Source organism: Triticum aestivum, chromosome 2B (genome assembly GCF_018294505.1).
Source record: "Triticum aestivum cultivar Chinese Spring chromosome 2B, IWGSC CS RefSeq v2.1, whole genome shotgun sequence".
Taxonomy (NCBI): domain Eukaryota; kingdom Viridiplantae; phylum Streptophyta; class Magnoliopsida; order Poales; family Poaceae; genus Triticum; species Triticum aestivum.
The window spans coordinates 800,222,679-800,245,172 of NC_057798.1; the positions used below are offsets into that span (position 1 = coordinate 800,222,679).

Sequence of the window (22,494 nt, forward strand, 5' to 3'; positions counted from 1 at the left end):
TTAATAGCCAAAACTGGCTGGATTTTCATGATGATATTGAATGATTGAGGTTTTTATACCGGATTATATTATTCAAATCTTGAATAGCCAACATGGCTGGATTTCTATTGTGATTATCAACAACCAATGTTATGAATGAGGTATTCAAAGTCGCTTTAGCGCAACGGTGATTATTTTACTAATGGATATGATTTATTCTACAATTGAAGGAATAGTCCCGAGTCGCTGCAGGCTTACGACCCAACACTTGGGGGCTACATTATTTAAATTGAGGTTACATCAAATGTGCAAGTCTCATGTCACTGCAAGCATGCACCATGACACTTGGGGGCTAATGCAAAGTCATTGTTTGCTCACCTTTATTGAAGACCCGGCTCATCACATCGTAATGAGCCGGCCCTTGGGGGCTACCAATTGCTCCTATCAACAATTCAAGTATATATAAAGTCCCAGCTCAGTATTATCTTACTAAGCCGGCCCTTGGGGACTACATATTGCTGTTTAAGTCTACATGATCATATTTATGAAGTCCCTGCTCATTATTGCATAATGACCCGGCCCTTGGGGGCTACACTGGTTGAAATTTTACGAGCATAAGGCAATTACAAGTCCCATGTTGCTGCAAGCATGACAACCCGGCACTTGGGGGCTACATATGTAGAATATTCAGTTTTATGAATAATGATTGAGATGAATAACCCGGATTTCTTCGAGGTCACAACACTTATATGGAAGCAAGTCTTAAGTTATCATTATGTTCTCCCCTTAAGACTTGGGGGCTACAGGTACTATGCATATAAAGAAGGAACATCTTCAAATTCTCAGCTTTGAGTAAATCAGGAAGATCAATTACATGACCCGATGTCAACAACAATTATGACTCGACATCATCAGTCTTTTATAACCCGGAGATTCTGGAAATTATAACTCGGCAAGATCTACATCTTTAAGCCGGTTAAAAATCAGATGAGTATTTCAAGACCTATATTTTTAAGACGGTGCTTTGGAAGCCGACTCAAATGGATTATTTGTTTACAATATTTCATCTACAAGCAAATTGATTGTGAAGCTGGTTTATTACCCGGATTTTCTAGAAAAAGGAAATGACAAGGACTTAAAGATGTTCAGGTGCTGATTTACAAGGATTCTTAACCCGGAGCACAACCTGTCAAATTTGTTCTTGTGTTTATTTTGCAGCATAAGTTTACCATGGATAAATCCAAGCTAAACTTGGTGGCTAATGTCGGGGATATACCCCGCGGTGTAACCCGGCCGGAAGTATAACCCGGCCGGACTTAGCGACTCACTAAAGACCCGCCCGATCCTGGCGACTTATGGGTGACCTGGCAAGCGGATCAGAGGAGCGACAAGACCCGGGGGCCCAGGAGGCTCAAGGCCCAGAAGGCCGGCTTACGTTATGGTAGACCGCCTTAAGAGGAAAGGCGTGAGGAATATCTCCCTTACAAGGAATCAAGACTCGGACTTGTATCCGGCTTGTAATAGAAGATAGGCTAGTCCTAATCCTATTTGGACTCCACGTGTAACCCACCCCTCTAACTTATATAAGGAGGGGCAGGGCTCCCAAAAGAAGGAGGGAGAAAGAAGAAACAATCTCTAGGGCTAGACATGAAGAGCCGGCTTACCGGCGACTCTCTCATGATCATAATGAGACCTAGCCTCAAACAACATGTAGGGTTGTTACCGGATGATGTTTCCCGGGGCCCGAAGCTGTCTAAATCCTTGTCTTGCGTGTTGCGTCTCTCGTCCCGATCAACCCCTCTCAAGCTATCACATAGATGCGTTGGCCTAGGGATTAAGTCCTGACACTAAGGACATCTGTCGTGACAATTCCACAATAACTGCTGAGATGCTACCAGGTGGAAAAGCAGAAACATTAGAAATTTTGAATGAAAATGAAGATATGAAGAGAATCTTTATTTATTTATGTTCATGTAAAGAGTAAAAAATTCACTTTTCCTGATTTTTAAAAGTATGTGACATAAATTTTAAGTGATAGGAACATTTTTTTAATAAATATCACAAATATTTTTTTAGTATGTTATGATTAATTTTACAAAATTGCACAAAGAAATTTTAACTTTTCTTAAAGTGTCATATTTTTTAAATGCTCAAACATTTTTTAAACGTGTGATTTTTTATAAAAATATCATGAATTTTATTTAAATGTGTGTACATTTACTTTGAATTGTAGAATCTTTGTAATGTTATTTTGTAAAAAGGTCATGATTTTTTTATTAAAATACATGGACGTTTTTCAAGTTACGTGAACAATTTTAAATATTTCTTAATATCTTTTTAAAATATTTCTTAAAATATCGAAAAGGAGAGCTGGAAAAAATAGCGATAAGGAAAAAAATATTTTATTAAAAAAGATGGTTCTAGTTAGAGTCCGACCAGGAACGTGACACAACAACGTAGCTGGGCTGTCCGACTGTGAAAGGGCGAGCGAACATAAAGCGGAAGCCATAACCCGGCAGTTCTGGTCCATAAGCGGCGGGCGGCGGCGGCGGCGGTGAGTATAGCAATCTCAGAGAAACAGTCAACGCCCCCATCCCACCACCACGAGAACTGCGATGGCGGATGGCGGCGGCGAGTATAGCGGTCTGGACAAACCCATCCCCTCCCCCACAAGAACTGCGGCGGCGGATGGCGGCGGGGAAGACGTGGTACGAGTAAAGGGGAGCCCTCCGCCGTTCAAAATCCGCAAGCTGGGTGCCCCGGGTACGAGTTCAGTTGACGCTCAGGATCAGAGTGAGGCCATGGCTGCCAAGATCGGCGAGAAGATGGAGGTGGAGGAGGAGAAAAGATCCATTGAGTCGGTGGCCGCCAGAGCCGGGCATGTGGATACAGAGATGACCGAATTCAAGTACGGCGAGGTTGCAGATGAGGAGCTTGAGCAGGACAAGATGAACGGATACAAATCTAATCAGCAGATCAAGAACAAGACGACCCGGGAGGAGGTGGAGATGGACGTAGGCAAAATAAGCTCCATCATCTCCGAGCAGGAGATCGAGCGGCTCTGTGTGCAGATGGACCAGATGGCGTCTTTAATGAGATACAGGATCAAACCATCAGCCCCACTCTGCAGCAGCAGCAGCAATGAGACTGAAGATCAGCCAGTGATCGACGGCATCCGAAAAGAGTTGGCTGATCTGCAGGGCAGCATGTCCAAGCTCAAATCGCAACTGAAGCCTTTCTGGCACAAGTACCCGTATGAGGAGGACTATGTGGCGCCGGAGGAGGAGAAGGATCCCAAGGAGAGGGCAAGGAAGGAGATGGAGGAGGAGCAGGAGGTCTTTGATTCCTACCGTCAAGGCGTTCAATCTAAAGTTAATTGCTTTGGATACACAAGTAAGATTTTTTTTTTGCCAACACTGGTTCATTACTACTTCCTCTGTAAGTTGAGACACTTATTTTGGGACGGAGGGAGTACTAGTTGATTGCTTTCTATGATTCCTATCAATGCAGATTCCTTCCTTGTAGCAACTACTAATTCATGGTTTATTAGGATCCATCGCATGTTAACTGTTTTTCTCAACAAAATTCTGCGTGCAGCCCTAGTGAGCCCCATGCACTTTACACACTACACGCCCAGACAGATCCCATCCGATTATACTACTCGTAGGATCACCTTGCAGATCTTCTCCTTCAAGATTGCCAACATCAGTTTGGACCTGGAATGGCCACTCCTGCATTGGCCACTCAAAGTGTACGGCGTCGTCGCCGCACGAGACTATGTGGATCATAGACGCAACGTTCTCTTCCACCGGCAAAGGGGCAACTTCCAAGAGATCACCAAAGAAGTAAGTGCCTGCCGTATTCTGTTAACTTTCCTTTTATCTCCTCTTTGTTGCATGCATGGGTCTTTAGTTTGTTGATGCATCGGTTTGTTGCAATTCATTCATTCATTCCCTTTTCTGTGCTTGACTGGCCCATCTCGTGCAATCTCAGCCGACCGCCCTCTTGAGTTTGAAGTCCAACTAAAACTTAAAGGCGGCGCAGCAGAGTCTCAAGACAGCGCGTTGATCAATAGCAGAGGCCATTACAATGGCTATGATACCCATAATGGTTTATATACTGTCACCTTTGACAACTGTCTTTGCACAACAGAGTTAAGTCTGCAGAAGCTGTACCGTGGAGCAGTCCAAGCCACTTTCCTGCGTGTCGGCATTGCTAAAGGCAGTCAAAGCCCTTTCAGTTATGGAGGCAGAGTTGCTTGCTCCTCACCACCTCAGAAAGATGAAGGCCCTGCCACTCCCACCCAAGTTGTGTTGCTTGATTCCCGTGATTGTGCTGGTGGGAAGATGCCGATAGGCGAAGAAGATGGTTACCTTGATCTGTCAAGGCATGTTGTTTCTGTTGAATTACGAACAGTGAGTGAAGATTCTGAAGAATTGAAAGAAACCCTGAAAGTTGTCATAGAAGCCTACTCTCCCGGTGGTTCTGTGCAAGCTCATGTCATGGTCAGGCCTCAATACTGCGGCATAAGTAAACATAAATGTGACCTCAACGGCTCTAAGGTGAAGATTACCATCGCTTGGTCACCTATTGTTAGCAGTGCTCTCACTAGAAAGGTTATTCTGTGAGAGGGATATGTTCGATGGTGCTCATGTATTTGATCAGCTATGTAAGATGTCAACCTATTGCTGTATCGATCTGCTATGTAATATGTTTGACTATCTGCTATGTAATATGTTTGACTGTGTGTATCGACTATATGTTTTATAAGCCAAGTCTAGATGGTGTATTTCTACTTACATTACTGCTATAACTTGCCAGTCATGCTGTAGGAAGTATTTCTGGTCTGACCGTTAAGCAGCCACATTATGAATAGTGTCTAAATGTTCTGTTAACATATGCATGTTACTCTCTCTAGAATAATAGATGCCTTCATTCTGTTACAACTAGAATCAAATGGATGTGGTCTGCTGGGAACTTGAGCTGCAGCGAAATGCTTAGTTTTCTTTTTGTATTGCTTAAAACCTCTGCCTAGTCGGCGGATATATGGTATGTGCGCTCAATTTTCACTGGTGAATGTGCGCTCAGGAGTAAACAGTATGCAGGCATGTCAACTTGCTCCTGAACTACTGATCAGTCTTGTTCAACTTGTGATCAACTTGGTGCTCAGCTATGCTGCAGGACGTTATGATACCCTTTGCCCAGTTATATCTATCTACTTCTATTTTTCCAATAGGTGGTTGTTTGTTTGTTTAAGTACCAAGCTTTGTGTGTATATCGACTACAAATTGTTATGTTATATGTTGTTTTTATTTCTACCATAACTTGTATTCTGTTTCTATTATTCTTCTCATTGAAGTTGTATTAGTTAGTTACTGTTTAGTTTCATGTTATCTCATTTGTTCCTTTTATGTTGTAGAAGCTTAGATGGAATATATGTCATTCAATTATCCATTCTCTTTTACGGCGTCAGTTGAATGAGAGGAAGAAGCTTTGCCCTCCTATTTTATTTCCTAGACTGTTTCTATTATCAGTTTAGCTAACTATGTTTTTCACACTCGGTTTTCTTGAACGTTTCATGAGAATCTGAATGTGAGATCTCAAAAAAATCTTTCCAGAAGAAAGACTAATGACATGGTTTGATGCCGCTCAACTGTGAGATCCTGTCAACAAGATCAGAAGAACGCACACAGGAAACTACCTGTCGGAGCTACCTACCTTTCATGAGGTCAGTTGAGATTTTGTCCAGAAGATTGATAGCAAAGTCAAACCATTAACAACCATAAAAATTATTTTGTTCCATCACATCTCACTCATGGCCTTTTCCACCTAACCCCTCCGCGACCCCCGCGTCGCCTGGGAGGCGACTCGGGGGAACCCTAGCCCGCCGCACCGCCACCCCCTCTCCCCGGCTCCCCTGCCGCGCCGCCGTCGGAGGAAACCGCCGGGCGAAGCCCGCGCGGCGGACGGCGGCGGCGGGGCTTCCCGCTCGCGCGCGCGGCGTCGTTCCAGACGGCGACCGCTCCAGGTGGGGAAGGCTCGGCCTCCGGCGCTGCGGCCGTGGCGGCGCTCCCCGGCGGCCCTCTGCTTCGTCTCGCGCTTCTCCTTCTCTGGGTGGGTGGAGTGGCGTGGCCTGGAGCTTGGCCGGCCGTGGCGGCGGCGTAGGCGTGCGGGTGCTTAGGCGCCAGATTTGGTCCGCGCCCGATCTGGCCCGCCGGCTGCTGTTGGCGGCGAGGAAGGGATCTAGCGTGGTGGTGACGCCCCATAGCGCCGCCGCCGCACCCCTCGCCTCCCCTCCCTATGCTGCCGCCTAAGGGCCTCCCAATGATGCGATTTTGGTGGTCGGGATCCAGATCGGGGGAAACCCGGGTCGGCTCCGGCCAGCCGCGACGACGACGACGCCTGCGGGCGCCGATTTCTTCATGGAGACGTCTGTCAAGGTCTGCCCTTCCACTCCCCACCACCTAGCTTCTCGGGTGAAAACCTAACTCCGGTGGGCGGCGGCAGCGTCTTTGGCGCCGTGACCTTCTTGAAGGCGCCGCCTTGAGGGCTGGGTGGTGGCGGGCGCTGTTTGGGGTGGGTAACAGCTGCTGACGGCGTGCCCTTCTTCGCCCAAGCCTCCGCTTTTCCTCCGACGCGTCCAGGTTCTCCTGGGGGTGCCGTTTTGGAGTAAGCGTTGGCTGGGGGGAGGGTGGAGCGGTGCTCCATCTCACTCATTGATGGCGGCGGATGTCGGCGGCGTGGCGCTGTGGAGGCTCGACGTCCGATGCACGGAGATGGACTCGCGCAGGAGGAGGTTGCTGTTTGGCGTCATGGTGGCGTCAATGGCGGAGTGGCCAGACATGGTAGATGCCTCAATTTGATCTGAAGACGGACCTGTGGAAGATGGCGGCGACGACACACGAGTGCGTCTGACCGGATTATGCCCCAGACCAGGTATGTGGCTCGGCTGGGGCTTCCGAATGTGTTTCGGCTTCCGGCTATTGATGTTAGGATTACGTGAGTGGTCTGGGTAGTGGCCCGGCTAGCTCTCTTTCATCATATTGGATAGGAGTAGTGGCATATGTTGCCAAGATGGTGGATTCAGGCACATTGGTGTAATACTTTGTATGGTCATCGTGAATAATCAATAAAGTGGCCGTATGCATCTTCCAGATGCAGAGGCCGGGGGTCATCCTCCTTTTTAAAAAAAAAAATCACATCTCACTCATGCGATATCTTCGTGCTTTTCCTTGCCAGATTCTTCAGAAATTAGAAAAATGCTGGTGCGGGTAAAAGGAAAGAAGACAAAGCGGTTACCACAAATTGCATCTGTGAGTTCTCATTCTCTACTTTTAGTTTTTAATACTTGGAAGCCATTGGGGGACTTTTATAGATGAAGTTTAGCTTTTAGGAATCCATATATGGGCTCTACTTAGGTAGAGCCACAACAAATATTAGATGCATGAGAGAAACTAAGTCATTTCAGTAATCTTGATGTGTCTTTACTGCATAATAGAAGCTGCTGTCGATCTTAGATCATATTGTTATTGTTCATTTGTAGATCCAATGGAAAATAATTAGTCATGGAACTAATCCTGTTGGGTTTCTTCAACCCCTTGCATGTTACCTCAAGGTGAGACTGCGAATGGCCATCATAGGGTTGTCCATTAATCAGGAACAGAGGAATGAGCTCTTGCACGCTACCCAATTGCGTGCACGTGTTCTTATGTTTTGGTGCTCCATATCTTATGTTTTCTCTTGTTGTAGCCTCGGTTTTCATTACTGGTCTTGGTGTTAGAGTACGTAATGGGCCTAATGGGCCCGTTAGTCTTAGGGCTAATTAGAAATAAGGGTCGCTTGCTTAGGGGTTAAGTAAGTCTTGCTTGGGAGTCAAGTAAACCTCTCTATATAAAGAAGAGGAGATGTATCAATCTAATCAAGCAAGAATTAAGAAGGAAATCCCTTCCCTCTTGCACAGCCGTGGGCAAAAAGGCCCCTGGCGGGCCATCTCACGCCCTCCTTCTAGCAGCACCATAACAATTTGGTATCAGCTAGCTTCGGTTCGATCATGTCTTCACCGTCGCCAAGCCCGTCTCTTCCGTTGCCGGTCACCTCGACGCCTCCAGCGGCCACCACGAACGTCGCCCCGCTCCTGCCCGCGCCGGGATCCTCCGTCGCGCCCGCCCCCGCCGTCCTCACCCCGGAGGAGGTGTCCGGGGTGCTGCGGGACATGACCCAGGTTGTCCAGGAGATCCACCTGTTCTTGGCAGGGTCCTACGGGCCGCACCAGCTACCCATCGCCGCCCGCGTGCCGCCGTGGCAGCCGCCGCACCAGGCGGCCTTCGCCGTGCTCGCCGGGCCGCTGTAGCTGCCATCCATCGCCACCACCGCCCAGCCCTGGCTGCAGTGGCAGCCGCCGCTCCTGGTGGCCTCCGCCACGCCCGGCGCTCCGCCGCAGCAGCCGCCGCTGCTGCCCAGCGCGACACCGCAGCAGCCGCTGCAGCTGCAGCAGCCACCGCCGGTCAGCTCCGCCACCTAGTATGTGATACCCTACGACAGGACTGCGATGACCTCGTTCCCATCAGTGTCGCCGCCATCCCAGGGCGTCCACATCCAGCAGATCAAGTCCCCGCCGTCGCCGTCGCCGCTTCCGTCTTGGATCGCTACCCGCACGTGTCGGCGGCGGTGAGGCTGCAGGCTGCTGCGCGCGGCCTCCTAGGGTGTCAGCGTGTGCGGGAGATGCGTGGTCTGCAGCTGCCGCTCCTCCAAGTTGCCCTTCGCTGCGCAAAAGACCTCGATCTCGTCCGCTGCGTCAGGGATCTTGGGCATGCGGTTTCCCCCACGGGCGGCAGGCATCCTGTTTTCCCCGCGGGCAGTGACATCAAAGTTTGCGACATCGACGGTTGGGGGGCACACCCCTCCTTGTCATTCTCCATCGCAAGCCCTCCACTCTTCCATGTGCGGTGCAGACCAACAGCCGTCCGGCAGGGAGAAGGCATGGTGTCACCGACAGGAGCACACCGCGTAGCACCACTGCATTCCGCCATCGGCCTCCGCGAGGGTGCCTCTGCTGGTCACTCTTGCGACCACTTCCAGGTGGCCATACACATGCACTCCTTTTGTCCAGTGGTGTCCATGGGATCCAGGTGGCTGTACACGTGCACGCCCGACGTGCGGATGGTGCCCACTTTTTGTTAAGGGGTCCAAAATAAAGCGTCCCAGTCCATTTCAGGTTGAGAATAATAAAACAAGCCGAGATGTAAAAGGCTTGTTTGTAGGTGTTAGGTTTGTGTTGCGTCGAGTCATGGTTATAAGTTGGTTAGGCTGCAGCTTGAGGACAAGCTACATGTCCAGGTGGGGTGTAGTGTTAGAGTACGTAATGGGCCTAATGGGCCCGTTAGTCTTAGGGTTAATAGAGATAAGGGTCGCTTGCTTAGGGGTCAAGTAAGCCTTGCTTGGGAGGTAAGTAAACCTCTCTATATAAAGAGAGGAGATGTATCAATCTAATCAAGCAAGAATTAAGAAGGAAATCCCTTCCCTCTTGCCCGACCGTGGGCAAAAAGGCCCCCGGCCGGTCCTCTCGCGTCCTCCTTCTAGCAGCACCATAACACTTGGTATCTTCACATTTTTGTTCTCATACTAAGGCAAGATAGGTCTTCAGTGAATGCATTAAGCCATCTTCAGATGCTCATAACCAGTATCCATTTTAGCACAACTACGATCTTTAGAATGGGGCAGAGCCTTAGCAGTGGTTTGTGTCGGAGGGAATTGAAAAATAATTTGTATATTTTCATGTCTGGTAGATTGTGTTTGGTGTCTGCAATGTGCACCATGCATTGTTTTTCTTTTTCTTTTCGAAACAGGGGCAAAAGCTTTGCCTTATCTCATCGTTGGTAAGGTACTAATATACACTGTTAGCATTGGTTTCTGTTGGAGGTAACTACTTGTGTTCTACTCCCTTTGTAAAGAAATATATTATGCAATTTTATTTTGCGTATTTACTCTTTCGTGTACTGCTTATGCAATATTATTTTGCAATTTGCTTTATGTATGGAATAGTAGCTGATGCATTTGTGGAAATTGGTCCTGATTGGCAGTGTGCGTCCTCTTAAGGAGTTGCCCTTTTTTTATCGTTCAACTTCTGAACTTGAGCCAATCGATGGCCTCCTTGAAACTTTTCATGGACTATGTTTTCCCCTTCTATACTCTGCTTCCTACATTGAATTCATAATGAAACTGAATGTTTTTCTCTTATGGTCTGTGTCTCTGAAGCGAAAATTCTGAAAACTTGGAAGATTATCAGACACGTTGTTGGCAGTTTTACGATCTAGCTACCAGCTGTTCTTTATCGGAAAAAAAGCTACCAGCTGTTGTTGGGACCAATTATGATAGTGATTCATTGTTTGCTTTGTTTAGATATTTGATTGTCCCTTACATGCTGCACACAATTGGTTCTGTACTATTTGTCGAATGTAATCTCATAAGAGAACGACATGTCCAGACATACAGGATGCTCCGAAGCAACCTTAGGAGGATTGGGAAGTGTAAAAGCGGGGTTGAGGGGCACCGAAGGAACAGAGGCTGCACTAAGCCTCTTGAGTTTAGGTTGTCGTTCTTATTTGGTTGCAACTCTGGCAAGTTGGGTCGTTATGAAGGTGTTCCATCTTAATGTTGGACAATTGAATTGATGCAAGTCTTGTGTTGACATGGATGAAGTGTTTGCGTTTTTGCTGTACTCCGTGTCAACACGAGACATGGAGCGCAACAAAAGTAGTTGTGGGCTGCTTGATCTGCCACAAATTTTATTTCCTTTTGGTGCCACTACTGGATCTTTTCCATGCAAATACCTTGGGTTACCACTGAGTGTGACTAAGCCAAAGAGGGTGGACGAGCAACTGTTGGTTGACCGTATCGCAGGCAAGCAGTCGCCATGGAGAGGAAAACAAATGACAAAGGTTGCAAGGCTCGTGCTCACGAACTCGGTGCTGACGGCCATTGCAACATACTTCCTCACAATCTTAACCTTGAGCTCTTGGGCAATTAAGAAGATTGATAAGATCCGAAGAATTTTTTTTGGACTGCTGATGAAGAGGCAAGTGGGGCCAAATGCCCGTTTACTGCCGAAGTGCAATTCATACTGCACTGCAGATTGCACCCCAATCAAGACGCGGCTGCCAGCTACAACAACATTCAGGTCCAAACTGTTCAGGACAGGACTGGTGGGATCGCCACATCTCTGGCCCCAGGAAAGACGCCCAACAAGCCATGTACCTCGCCTGGAACACTTGGAATGAGCGGAACCACCGTATCTTCGAACCACTGATGTTTCTTCAACCACTGATGATGTTGCCTCTCTGATTTTCTCTGACCTCAACCACTTAAGGGTAGCCCCTCCTGAACCAGACTGATGGTCAGGCTTATTTGATTTTTGCCTAATGGCATTTCCCTTGTACATTCTCTATCTACTCCCTCTGTAAATAAATATAAGAGCGTTTAGATCACTACTTTAGTGATCTAAACGCTCTTATATTTCTTTACGGAGGGAGTATAATGCAAAGGCAGAGCACCTGCCATTCGTCCTCAAATGAGGGATTCTGTAAATGAGGGATTCCAGGAGGGAAGATGGATGAGGGGCCTTTCTAGCTAGTTTGGACTCTGAAGATGAGCTGCAGCAGTTCCTTGCTCTTTGGGATGCTATTCAGAACGCGCTGCATTTATCCTCTGATGCCGATTCCATCTCCTGGCGTTTGACTGCTAACGGCAAAATCTGCTTATGATGCTCAGTTCATTGGTAGGATTCGGGAGCCGGATCGAACAGAGTTTGGAAGATGCAAACTGAGGGAAAGGTGCGATTTTATTATTTTCTTGCTCTCCAAAACAAAAAAATTGGACGGCTGACAGGCTTTTGATAAGGGGCTGGCCACATGACCCAATTTGCAAGCTTTGCGATCAGCAACCGGAAACTGCGGTGCATCTTCTGCTCCTTTGCCCCTTTCCCTTTGCTAGGCAAATCTGGGCTGATTTATCAGTTTCTGATCCTCAAGTGTCTGTGATTGGTTCGTCTTCGACCTCGGTGGCACAAGCTCAACAGCGTCACTCCAAAGCGGCGCAGGCTTGAATGCCTTTCAGTTGCATGCTACATGGGCTGGCATATTTGGAAGGAGAGGAACACAAGGGTGTTTCAGAATTCTTGTCTCTCTGCTAGACAAGTAAGCCAAGTTGCGAGGGAATAGTTCGGCTAACTAATGAGCCTGAGGATAGTTTTTTTGTGTTATTTCTTTCTCCTTACTCTAGACCCTTGGCTACTCTGTAAGCTGGTAACAGCTGATGTACAGTCTTTCCTTCTACTCAATGCAATAGCAGAGCTCCTGCTGACTTCGGTAAAAAAAAAAAAAAAGTACTGTTAATTACTCCGGAGTAAGAAAATTTTCTTTTGTGATTGGCTGTAATGAAGACGTACTCTTGTGTAGTTCAGTTAAAATACTAATTGAGATCTCTATTATCCGGTATGTCCTTATAGCTGTTTGGAATGATCTGTTTTAATTTCATATGGTAGTGAATTACAGCTGATTTGAACTGTTACTGCAATAAGCCTCTGGGTAGTGTGGAAATTTACGAACTGAACGAACTTTTGAACGAACTTTTACTGTTACTGCAATAAGTTCTCCGAGCTCCTTGTCTTCAGAAAGCCTTGAGAGTTTCAGGGATGCGAACGAACTTTTGAAGCAAGAGGTTCAAAAACTAAAAGAAGAGGTATATATGCCTGGTTCTAATTATTTTTGGTAACAACTAGAAAGAACAGGGGAAAAAAAAGAAGGTGTGCTTATGCTTGTGTATGGATCAGGTCAATAGCTTGAGACAGCAACGTGAACTGCAAGACGCCGAGTTGAACAAGTCGGAGGCAAAAGCCAGTGAGGTTATAAAATCGAAGGCCGCAAAAGAGGTTATAAAATCACTAACGGCGCAAGTGATATTTCAAACTTAGTTTGCACAATGTTATTGATGTTGAAGTTGGTTGGTACCGGATGCATGTTCCTGTGCGCTGTATTTTCTCTTCTTTGCACCTCTTTGCCTTGATGGTTTATGTGACCGTACAAGGACTAACCTTATTCAGTAACATTTAGGGCATGTACAATGGTTGATAAGGTAGTCTTATCTTAAATATTGCATGTAATTTAGAGATGACAAAAAAACATGTCTACAATGGGTCATCTCTTAGCTTTATCTTCAATAACTAGTTATTCCTAAAAACATGGTGAGACATATTGTGCTAAGAGATCATTTCTTGCCTTCTCTTAATTAAGAGAAGACAAGCCTTCTCTTATGATTTCTCTCTCCTCCACCTCATCATTTATCCTACGTGGCATTGCTAAGATAGAACCATTGTACATGCCCTTACAGGTAAAAGAAATGGCCGAGAGGCTTCCTCCAGGAGACTCTGATGCGAAGCTACCACGGCTCGCATATGTACCTGGTAGTGCAGTTTCTCCTGAAATGGGGATGCAAGGCCACAAGAGATATGAGCCAGTATACCTTCATTATCCACTCGGACTCAACTTGGTTACTGGGCAGCCTTGCAGGTTTATCTGGAACCTTTCTGTTTCCTGCCGGTCAATTAGTTAGTTACTGTTTAGTTTCATATATTCCAGCCTTGCAGCATAGTTAGCTAAATTTTTCTTACAGATGTATTGTTAAATTCTGTTGTTTGTTTTAACTATTCTGTTTTGATTTCTACCATAACTTGTATTCTGTTTCCAATATTCTTTTCATTCAAGTTCAATTAGTTTACTGTTTAGTTTCATATTATCTCCTTTTCATTCAATTATCCATTTTCTTTTACGGCGTCAGCTGAATGAGAGAGGAAGAAGCCTTACCCTCCTATATCCTAAAAAGTGGGCGGATGCTAATTTGTCTTACAGAGCAGCCGGGCTTGCGCGCCGTCTGATCCGCATCTCGCGGCCACGCGCGTTTCTAGTGGAAACAGGGGGAAACCGTCGATGCGCGCGCCAGGTGTCCACTGGTCGTGGCGTCGTGGTCGAGACCCGTTGGGCGCTCAGTGCGGTTGCGTCTCGCCTCCCCTCTCCTGTTCCTCTCCACTCCCCATTCCTCCCATTCGAAACTGCTCCCGAGCGCAGCGGAGCGGATCTCGCCTTCCAATCCCCCCAACCCATCCCCCAAATCCACCGGTCGAGACCCGAGAGCAGCGGGCGGCGTGTCGGCGATTCGGCGGTCGTCTTTCGCCGGAGTGAGGGCGGGACAGCGGGCGCGGCGTCAAGGAAGGCGGTGCAGCGGCGGAGACGCGACCGAGGAGGGACGTCGCGCTGCAGGCTGCGGCGGAAGGAGCAGTATCGGAGACGTGGCAGAGGAGGAACGGCGTGCATGGCCGTTGTTCTGTTGGCGCAGAGGGGCAAAATCGCAGCGAATCCCCTGGTATGCCCATCGATCTCTTCCGGTCCTCCGCGTTTAGGTTGTCCAAATCGACGCGCTCTGCCGCTCCGCCGCGGACAGAGGAGAAACGGCGCGCGTGCGGCCGTCGTGCGGTTGTTGCAGAGGTGCCGAATCGCGGCGGGTCGATGTGCTCCTCCACGTTTGAATAAGTTGACGAAATCGAGTAGCAGATGGTAGAATTGATGGAGAACTCGTTAATTTGGAGAGGGACGACCACACGGGGCATTTCGTGTTCCTAGGCTACTGGTGAACTAGGATTGGTTGTAGTATTCGAAGGCAAGCCTTGGTGCTGTAGATTTTCGGTATTGTAGATGTTGAGGTTGATCCTGATGGGTGACTGACTTGCCTGAATATGGTTCATGTGTTGCCTGCACAAGTGTTTTGACGGTGTTTTGATTTAGTGCACGAGAATAATGCTTATCTCATGTCAATGCTGCCCTTGTTTTGTGAGTGACTTGCCTGATATGGTTCATGTGTTGCCTGCGCAGGTGTTTTGACAGTGTGTTGTTGGTTTAATGTAGGACAGTAATGCCTCTCCCATGTCAATGTTGCCTTGTTTTTTGTGAGTGACTTGCCTGATATGGTTTGTGTGTCGCCTACGAAGGTGGTTCCACAGTGTGTTTTGATTTAGTGCAGGACAGTAATGCCTCTCCCATGTCAATGTTGCCTTGTTTTTTGTGAGTGACTTGCTTGATATGGTTTGTGTGTCGCCTACGAAGATGGTTCCACAGTGTGTTTTGATTTAGTGCAGGACAGTAATGATTTAGCAATGGAAAATGTACATGTGATTTTTTGTGTGTGCGTGAGGTAGGAAGAAATTCAGTAGAGGGAGGTTAATAGGGCTATTTTGTAGGACAGTTTTAAGCATTTCACGAGAATTCATTCTGTGATTTTTTGTTCTAGGTGCCTTGATTTGTTTCAGATTCTATAGGAAATGTAGATGGAGGGTAATAGGGCCAATTATAGGATAGTTGTAATATAGTGAAAATCAAATAGTTTACAACAAATGGAACTATGCTATAGGTTCATGTTGTTGAAATGTTTGTGTATTAGGTTCATGTGCTGTGGTTCGACGCTCGTGTTTGTTTCGACCGAGTTGTAGATATGTATGTCAGTTTCGCTTAAGTTTTGTGACTGAGTTGTCAGGCTTTTTTGCTGGAGTTTTCCTAGTCAATTGCCTGAATTGCCCTCAACTGTTGCCTAGTGTGCCTGGCTATGAAGGTTTTGTTAGTCAGTTGCCGTAACATGCCCTCAACCGTTTTTTGCCTAGTGTCTTTGTGTAATGCCTGGCTTTTGCTCAAGCTTTCTCAGCCATTTGCCTGAAATGCCAACATGTGTTGCCTAGCAGCCACCATATGTACTGCATTTGTGTAATCTCAAACTTGCTCAAGCTTTCTTAGCCGTTTGCCTTAAATGCCAACATGCGTTGCCTGGTGATTGATGTGCAATAGTTGTTTGTTGTTCCTTGTAGTCATGTTTTACTTAGGTTTTTTGTATGTACTTTTGTATTAATGTTGTAACATATATTGAAAATCAGATAGTTTACGACGCTTTTCATTGCCCGCTTTTTTTAAATTGCTGTTCCTTTAAATATGCAGCAGAAATTAGATGGCTGGGACAAGTCATAAGTCAAAACAGGATGGACCTGCTGGATCAAGCCATGACGACCTTGCATCTCATGGGGATGAAGAGCATCAAACACAGGTGTGCACATGCTCAGAAAGTTTTTATGTTCTTCCTGTACATAACAGATTTTGTTTTCCATTTTTTATTTATTTTTGTGGTTTCTATCTTCCAGCCACGGAGCAGTGCACCAATAACTAGGTACACGCGTATGAGAACTAAAGCAGCTGCTGTAAGGGGGAAGCGCCCTGATGATATCATTAGTAACAACAATAGCAACGAGAGCCAAGCTGCAGATGCTGGGAATAAAAATGTCGAATGTGCAGACGTCGACCAACCTCCAAAAGCAAAACGCCAGAAGACGGGAGGAACTGAGGTATTTTGCATAGTTGCCTCAGTTTCACTGAGCAGTTGCCCAGCATGATGCATAAGTTGCCTATGTTGTGATGAACCTTTTTCCCCTTCCTTTTTTGCTAATTCCCTTTTTCTGTTTTTCCCTTATGTGCAATAGGGTCGTAGGAACAGGGCATCCCCTGCAAGGCTCTTCAAGTTGAACAAGGACTTGGTTCCTGACCAAAAGGGTGTCATCATCGGAAAAGAATTTGGCGGCATTCTGGACCTTGCAGCGAGTAGCATGCCCGGAGATTTTAGCCAGTGGATAATGAAGCATTACGACCCGGAGATTTCGCAGATAGTCATTCCAGAAAAGGGAAAGATTCCTGTAGATGCCGCTAGTGTTCGTAGGATATGGGGTTTGCCCAACAGGGGCAGGAAGCTGTGCTTCGAGAATCGGCCTGAAATCACAAAGGCAATGTACAGTATTTACAACATCACATCGAAGAACTCCCCAACCCTCACAGAATGGTGCAAGATGATCGTAGACATGGGAGGATCTCATGATGATGACTTTGTCCGCGCTTGGCTAGCTCTTGTTTTTTCGTGCTTCCTTGCCCCTTCAACTAGTTTGAGCATTTCCCCAAAGAGTTTTCCGGCGGTCATGGATGTCAATGGAATAACGGAAACCAATATATGCCAGTTTGTTGTTGATCAATTAAAGCTTGCGTTCACTTTGGGGCGTGCTAACAAGAAGGCTGTTTGTTGTTGTGTTTTCCACCTTGTTGTAAGTGCTTCAAGCTGTTTTGTTTTTTTAAGCATCAATTGTTTACTTATCTTTTCTTTTCTTTTTGCAATCATTAGGTAACTTAAACATTTCTGTTCTTTTTCCTTGTCTATACGCAGCTGTTGTACCTAGACTCTTTGGATGTTGATGAGTCAATCCCGAACTTGGTACCAAGGGTTTCAGTCTGGAATTCAGATTTAATCTCTAGAGTTATCAAGAAGGACAGGAAGGCTCCAAGAGAATATGGCCAATTGCGGGTAACTCAATTTTTCTGTTTTAGGATATATATTTATTGTCATATTATTTTTAGGCAACACTACCATTTTTAGAGTAGGCAATTCACTTTGAAAGAGCATGCAAGGTAATGTATCTTTTTGGGCAAGTGCCATGCACACAGTTGGATTATGTTCACAGGAAGGATTTGTTGGGTTGTTGTATTCTAACAGTAGCTGCTGGAGTACATGTTTTTTAGCTCTTTTTTTGTCTGTGCAACTTACATGTTGAAAAGTAGCAAATTTATACAACCACCCAAGCAACTTATGTTCTGAAAACTAGCAACTTGCATACTAGTTCTTCATTTTTGTTGATTAGAGTATCCACTAATAGTAAGCAACAGGGGGGAAGTGTCATAATGGTTACAGGAATTTAAAGACTATTAGTAGTACTGTTTTTCTTCATTTCTCAGTTCTTTTTTGGTATGGGAGTGCCAGAATTGTTGTCACTCATAGTTTTTTTAATCTTCTTTTGCTATAAACCACCAGCTCAAGACGGAGTTTTCTCGGTGTGCGGATGATAGCTTGTTTGGCAGTATGGACCACATCACCAAATTTGTTGCCGCAAGATTGCCCGAGTCATATGACAAATCAGTAAGTTATCGAGCACTGGTTTTTTGCTCTCACTGTTGTTCCCCTTTTTATCACCATTTGTACATTCAACCATTTTCTTTCAGAATCTTCAATAGAAGATATGTACTTATCATGTTCTCTACCATCCACTTTTATGTTTTACAGAAGCAAAAGAAGCTCACAGGGTTAGTGCACGAAATGTGTTCCGTAATTTCTCATGCAGTGGGGAAGCTCGTGACTGGGGTTGGGAAGATAGATGATGATGAATTGGGGACAAAGGAGGCAGATCCTACTACTGCGGAGACAAGCAGGCGGCAGTCTAACAGAAGGAGCAAGCGAGTACCAGCCGGAAGAGACAGCTTACCAAGTGAGGAGGAGTCATTTAATTCAGACAGCAACGACAGCGAGGCAGCCGACAGTGAAAGCGAGGGAGGTGGCAGAGATAAAGGTAGTGATGAAAGCGACAGCGATGATGGTCATGATGGATCAAGTGGAGTTCAGGGGAAATCAAGTAGCCAGGGAGCACGACAAACGGTTGACGTGGGGACGGAAGACGGAACTGAGGGGAACGAGGACAGTGATGATGATGAAGAAGAAGAGGATGACGAAAAAGAAGATGATGAAGGAAAGGAGGACGATGACGATGAAGAAGGCGATGGGGATGACAAAGACAAGGAAGATGATGGGCAAGGGAAGTAGGATGAAGATGATGAAGATGACAGCGGAGGTGGCAACGGTGGTTCAGGCAGCAATGGTGGCTCCGATCGGGACGAGGATCCCGTAGCTGAGAACCCAAGCAGCGATGATGATGAACAAAGCACGCTGCAATTTCTGATTGAAAAGAAGAGGGACAGAAAGGCAAAAGGATTGGATGAGGCAGATAGCATCTGTATGAAAGACATTGCGTTGACAGAATTCAAAACTGCTGTTTCCCAGGAACCACGCTTCCCTTTTTTTGAAGTGAAAGAAATGTGGAATATTGATGACATAACCATGGCAACAGAAGCGAAGAGGATGTTCGAAGAGTTGTTGAGGGGGGAAGACTTGGATTTGGGCTTCACATTCAACCCCAAGGAAATATGCCCAAAGGCGACTCGGCAGAAAATAATGAGACAATTTGGCGCCGCTCTAAATGAAGCTACAGAACAGTAGATTGCTTTTCGAAACCAACTACCACCACTCCCTCCATCAAAGAAGATGAAGAAATCTGTCAGTTTCGTATTGGAGCCATCTGTGATGAACAAAACAGCAATGCATCTGCAAGCATATCGTGCCGAAAATCCCGGTTACGGCCAAGGGGGAAAGCCAAGGCAGTCAGCCATGAAAAAATCTGGTCCTTCTCAACAGCAACAACAAGCAAATTCTGAAACAAAAGAGGCAATTCATGGGAATGCCAAAACACAGGTGGTAAAGAGTACACCATCAAGCTCAGCAGCACCCCCGTGCAGCAAAGTTGGAGATGAGGCAGTACCTACAGGAGTAGATCCAAAGCTTTCGGGTAATTTTCATTCCCAATGTCAAGCAAGTGGATCACATATTCTGGCAACTCAGTCTAAGGAGAAAGCAAGACCAGCTGCTTTTCAGGCAAGTTCTGTAGAGGAAACACTGGACCCCACAAAAGTAAGGCCAGTACAACTCAAGGAGGGACCCACAGTGCTAGTAAGCACAGGAAACCACAGCGGAGCACAACCACTAGGTGACTTAAATGGTCAAGTGCCTTTCCCGTCTCGGGGAAATGTGATGCAGTCAGCCAATGGTATCCAGAGGGCCAAGGTGCAAGACTTCAAGGCATCATCTGAGGCTCGATCATTAAATCATGCAGGACACAAATAGGAGAAAGAGAACATCCCTCCGGTGCTATGTACGGAGATCAATAGGATACAACACCTGCCCGAAGCTGTAACCATGGGAAAAAGTCCGGAACAAAAGTTGCTAAGAGCCCTAGGGAAATTGCGTGTCTGCCCAACTGTACTTGCCCAACCTGAGGCCACTAGTGTTCCAGAAGCAGTAACCATGGGGAAAAGCCCGGAACAAAAGTTGCCAAGAGCCCTAGGGAAATTGCTTGTCTGCTCAACTGTACTTGCCCAACCTGAGGCCACAAGTGTTCCAAAAGCAGTAGAAGCAACTGGCCAGGGAACACTTACCATTTCTCTAATGTGGAGGAGCGGTACCACGAATTCATGCGTGTTAATGGGAAGGCAACCAATGCACTAGAAATCAATGTTCTAGCTGTGAGTGAGCTGTTTGTAAGGTGTGTTGATCCAAACAGCAAGAATGCCCAATCCAACTCCATAAATCACAGCTTAGCAAATGAAGATAAACAACACTTTGATCAAAGGGACACCAAAAGATCTAATGATTTTTTCAAAGAGTACTGCCCAGCACCAAGTTTCGATCTAGGCATAGATGATTTGCCCACAAGATCTGGAGACAACACAGCACATCAACATGTTGGGTCAAGCACATTTGCAGAGCATGAGTTCAAGGAACTCCCAGTACATAACCAGCCAATCATTGATATAACCGAGGATGATTATCTGTTGGACGTTGAAGGCATCGACCCGTGTGTGCAAGCAGAAGGAAATGTGTACCAAACACCTAAAAAAAGTTCTAACCAAGGAGAAGTGGGGTCAGGCAGCAAGATTTACAGCAGTAGAAGCTCAGGAGAGATGCATCCACATCAATTCGAGAGAAGGATTATCAAGCCACCTCCTTGCAAGAGGTCACCATTCATTGACTATAATGAGAAGAAAGTCTACATGCCCAAACCCGAAGCAAATAGATTGTATGCATCAATTATTTTGCATGGAAGAATTAATGAAGAAGAATCACTAGATGTGGATACCAGGTATGACAGTATATTACTTCATTTCTTTTTTGTCAGCCTTTGCACAATGCACTTTCCCCAGGCAAGGTCTATCATGTTATCCAGGCAATTCAAACTGTATTTACAAGCAATCCACTTATGGAATCAGGCAACTTGTCTTAGTGTGAAATTCTTTTTTTTGAAACAGTCTCTCCTTGATATGACCATGCCCCCATGTGTTTTTCCTAAGTTGAAATGGTGGTAGGCAAATTATGGAAGGATTTTGTGCTGAATGCCTCTCTTTTTTTTTCATGCAGCCCAAGGGCAATTGAATATGGCAAGTACTTTGTCACAGTCAGGGAGCTCGCAAACTCAATGAAGAAGGGAGGTTTTGTCGTGAGCCATGTAATGGAAGTTGGTATAGAGAGTATAATGATGAACTTGCCACCAGACTCAAAGAAGCTCGTGATGCCCGTCAGGTTCTCGGTAAGAAAACGCGAAGCAACTAACAATGTAGTTTTGCGTTTCTTTCTTTTTCTTTTTTTATAAAAGTTCATGGTCATGTCTGTATTCTTTTTTACATCAGGTTCAGATGCAAAACATGGAATTGAACGGCAAGGAGCTCATTTCCCGGTTCAAGAAGTCGAATCGCTTGGACCGTAAAGACATGGTAAGTCAATGGTTTGTTTACTTTTTACCAATGCATTATATATGACTTTTTATGCTAAAACTTTTGCCCATGAAATTGCTTTCTGTGACAAGTTGCTTAAATATGTCCATAACTTGCCTGTGCATTCTTGGCTAGTTGCTTACATAAGTACATAACTTGCCTATGCATCTTTCTGTTTTTTGGCAAATTACTCACACAAGTACCAAACTTGCATGTGCATTTATGCTTCTTCAGTCCATGTCATAATTTGTGAGAGCACACAGAAAAAGTTTCTTAAATCCAGCTTCTGGTATTTTACTTTTTTATACTAACCCCATTTGTTTTTTCTAACAGATTATGTTCCCAGTTTTAGAGAACATTGACAAGACAAAGCCTAAAACAGGCAATCATTACTGGATTTTTAACGTGAACATAAGGGATCGACGTTTCGAAGCTCTTGATTCTTGGAGGACGCTAAAAAACAAGTCTTTAGATGTTTGCGCAAGGAAAATGGTTGCAAGTTTTCGGTCTCTATGGGAAGAGCATTACGCCAGTTCCCGTGTCTCGCTGGATGACTTTGGGCCTACCAACATCGACGTTCCAAAACAGAACAATGAGTAAGCATCCACTTCTTTTCACATATTAACTATGGTTTTGTTCAGTTTTTTACAAGTGACACACTACTACATAGAGGAAGCTAGCTAACTAGAAAAGTTCTTTTTTTCAATTTTTGTTTAGGTTCGACTGTGGTGTTTTTGCTCTGACGCTAGCAAATGGATGGGAGGCAAGGGTTGTTCCAAATTTCACAGCTGAGGATATTCCAAGCATAAGGAAACAGTTGACTAACGCGTGAGTTGACAACGCCAACAACAAGGCTCCATGGAAAAGCATACTCAAGTTAGCATAGGTCAGTTTTTTCTCCCCTCACGCACACGACATCCATGTAAATGCATGTGTTGTCCCCGGACGTCCCGGTGCCCCCACTGGAGGAAATCGGCCGCGACCCGCCGGTGATGGAGAGGGAGGGGGGCGGCGTAGTCGT

At 45.9% G+C, this 22,494-nt stretch overlaps 1 protein-coding gene across 1 annotated transcript; it reads left to right on the top strand.

The window, feature by feature from the left end:
• The first annotated feature begins 2,506 nt into the window (after positions 1–2,506).
• Positions 2,507–4,817, top strand: LOC123042875 (uncharacterized). Its single transcript, XM_044465244.1, has 2 exons — positions 2,507–3,372; positions 3,577–4,817. The coding sequence occupies exons 1-2, from the start codon at positions 2,595–2,597 to the stop codon at positions 3,897–3,899; spliced, it is 1,101 nt and encodes a 366-aa protein (XP_044321179.1). The 5' UTR covers positions 2,507–2,594; the 3' UTR covers positions 3,900–4,817.
• The last annotated feature ends 17,677 nt before the right edge of the window (positions 4,818–22,494 follow it).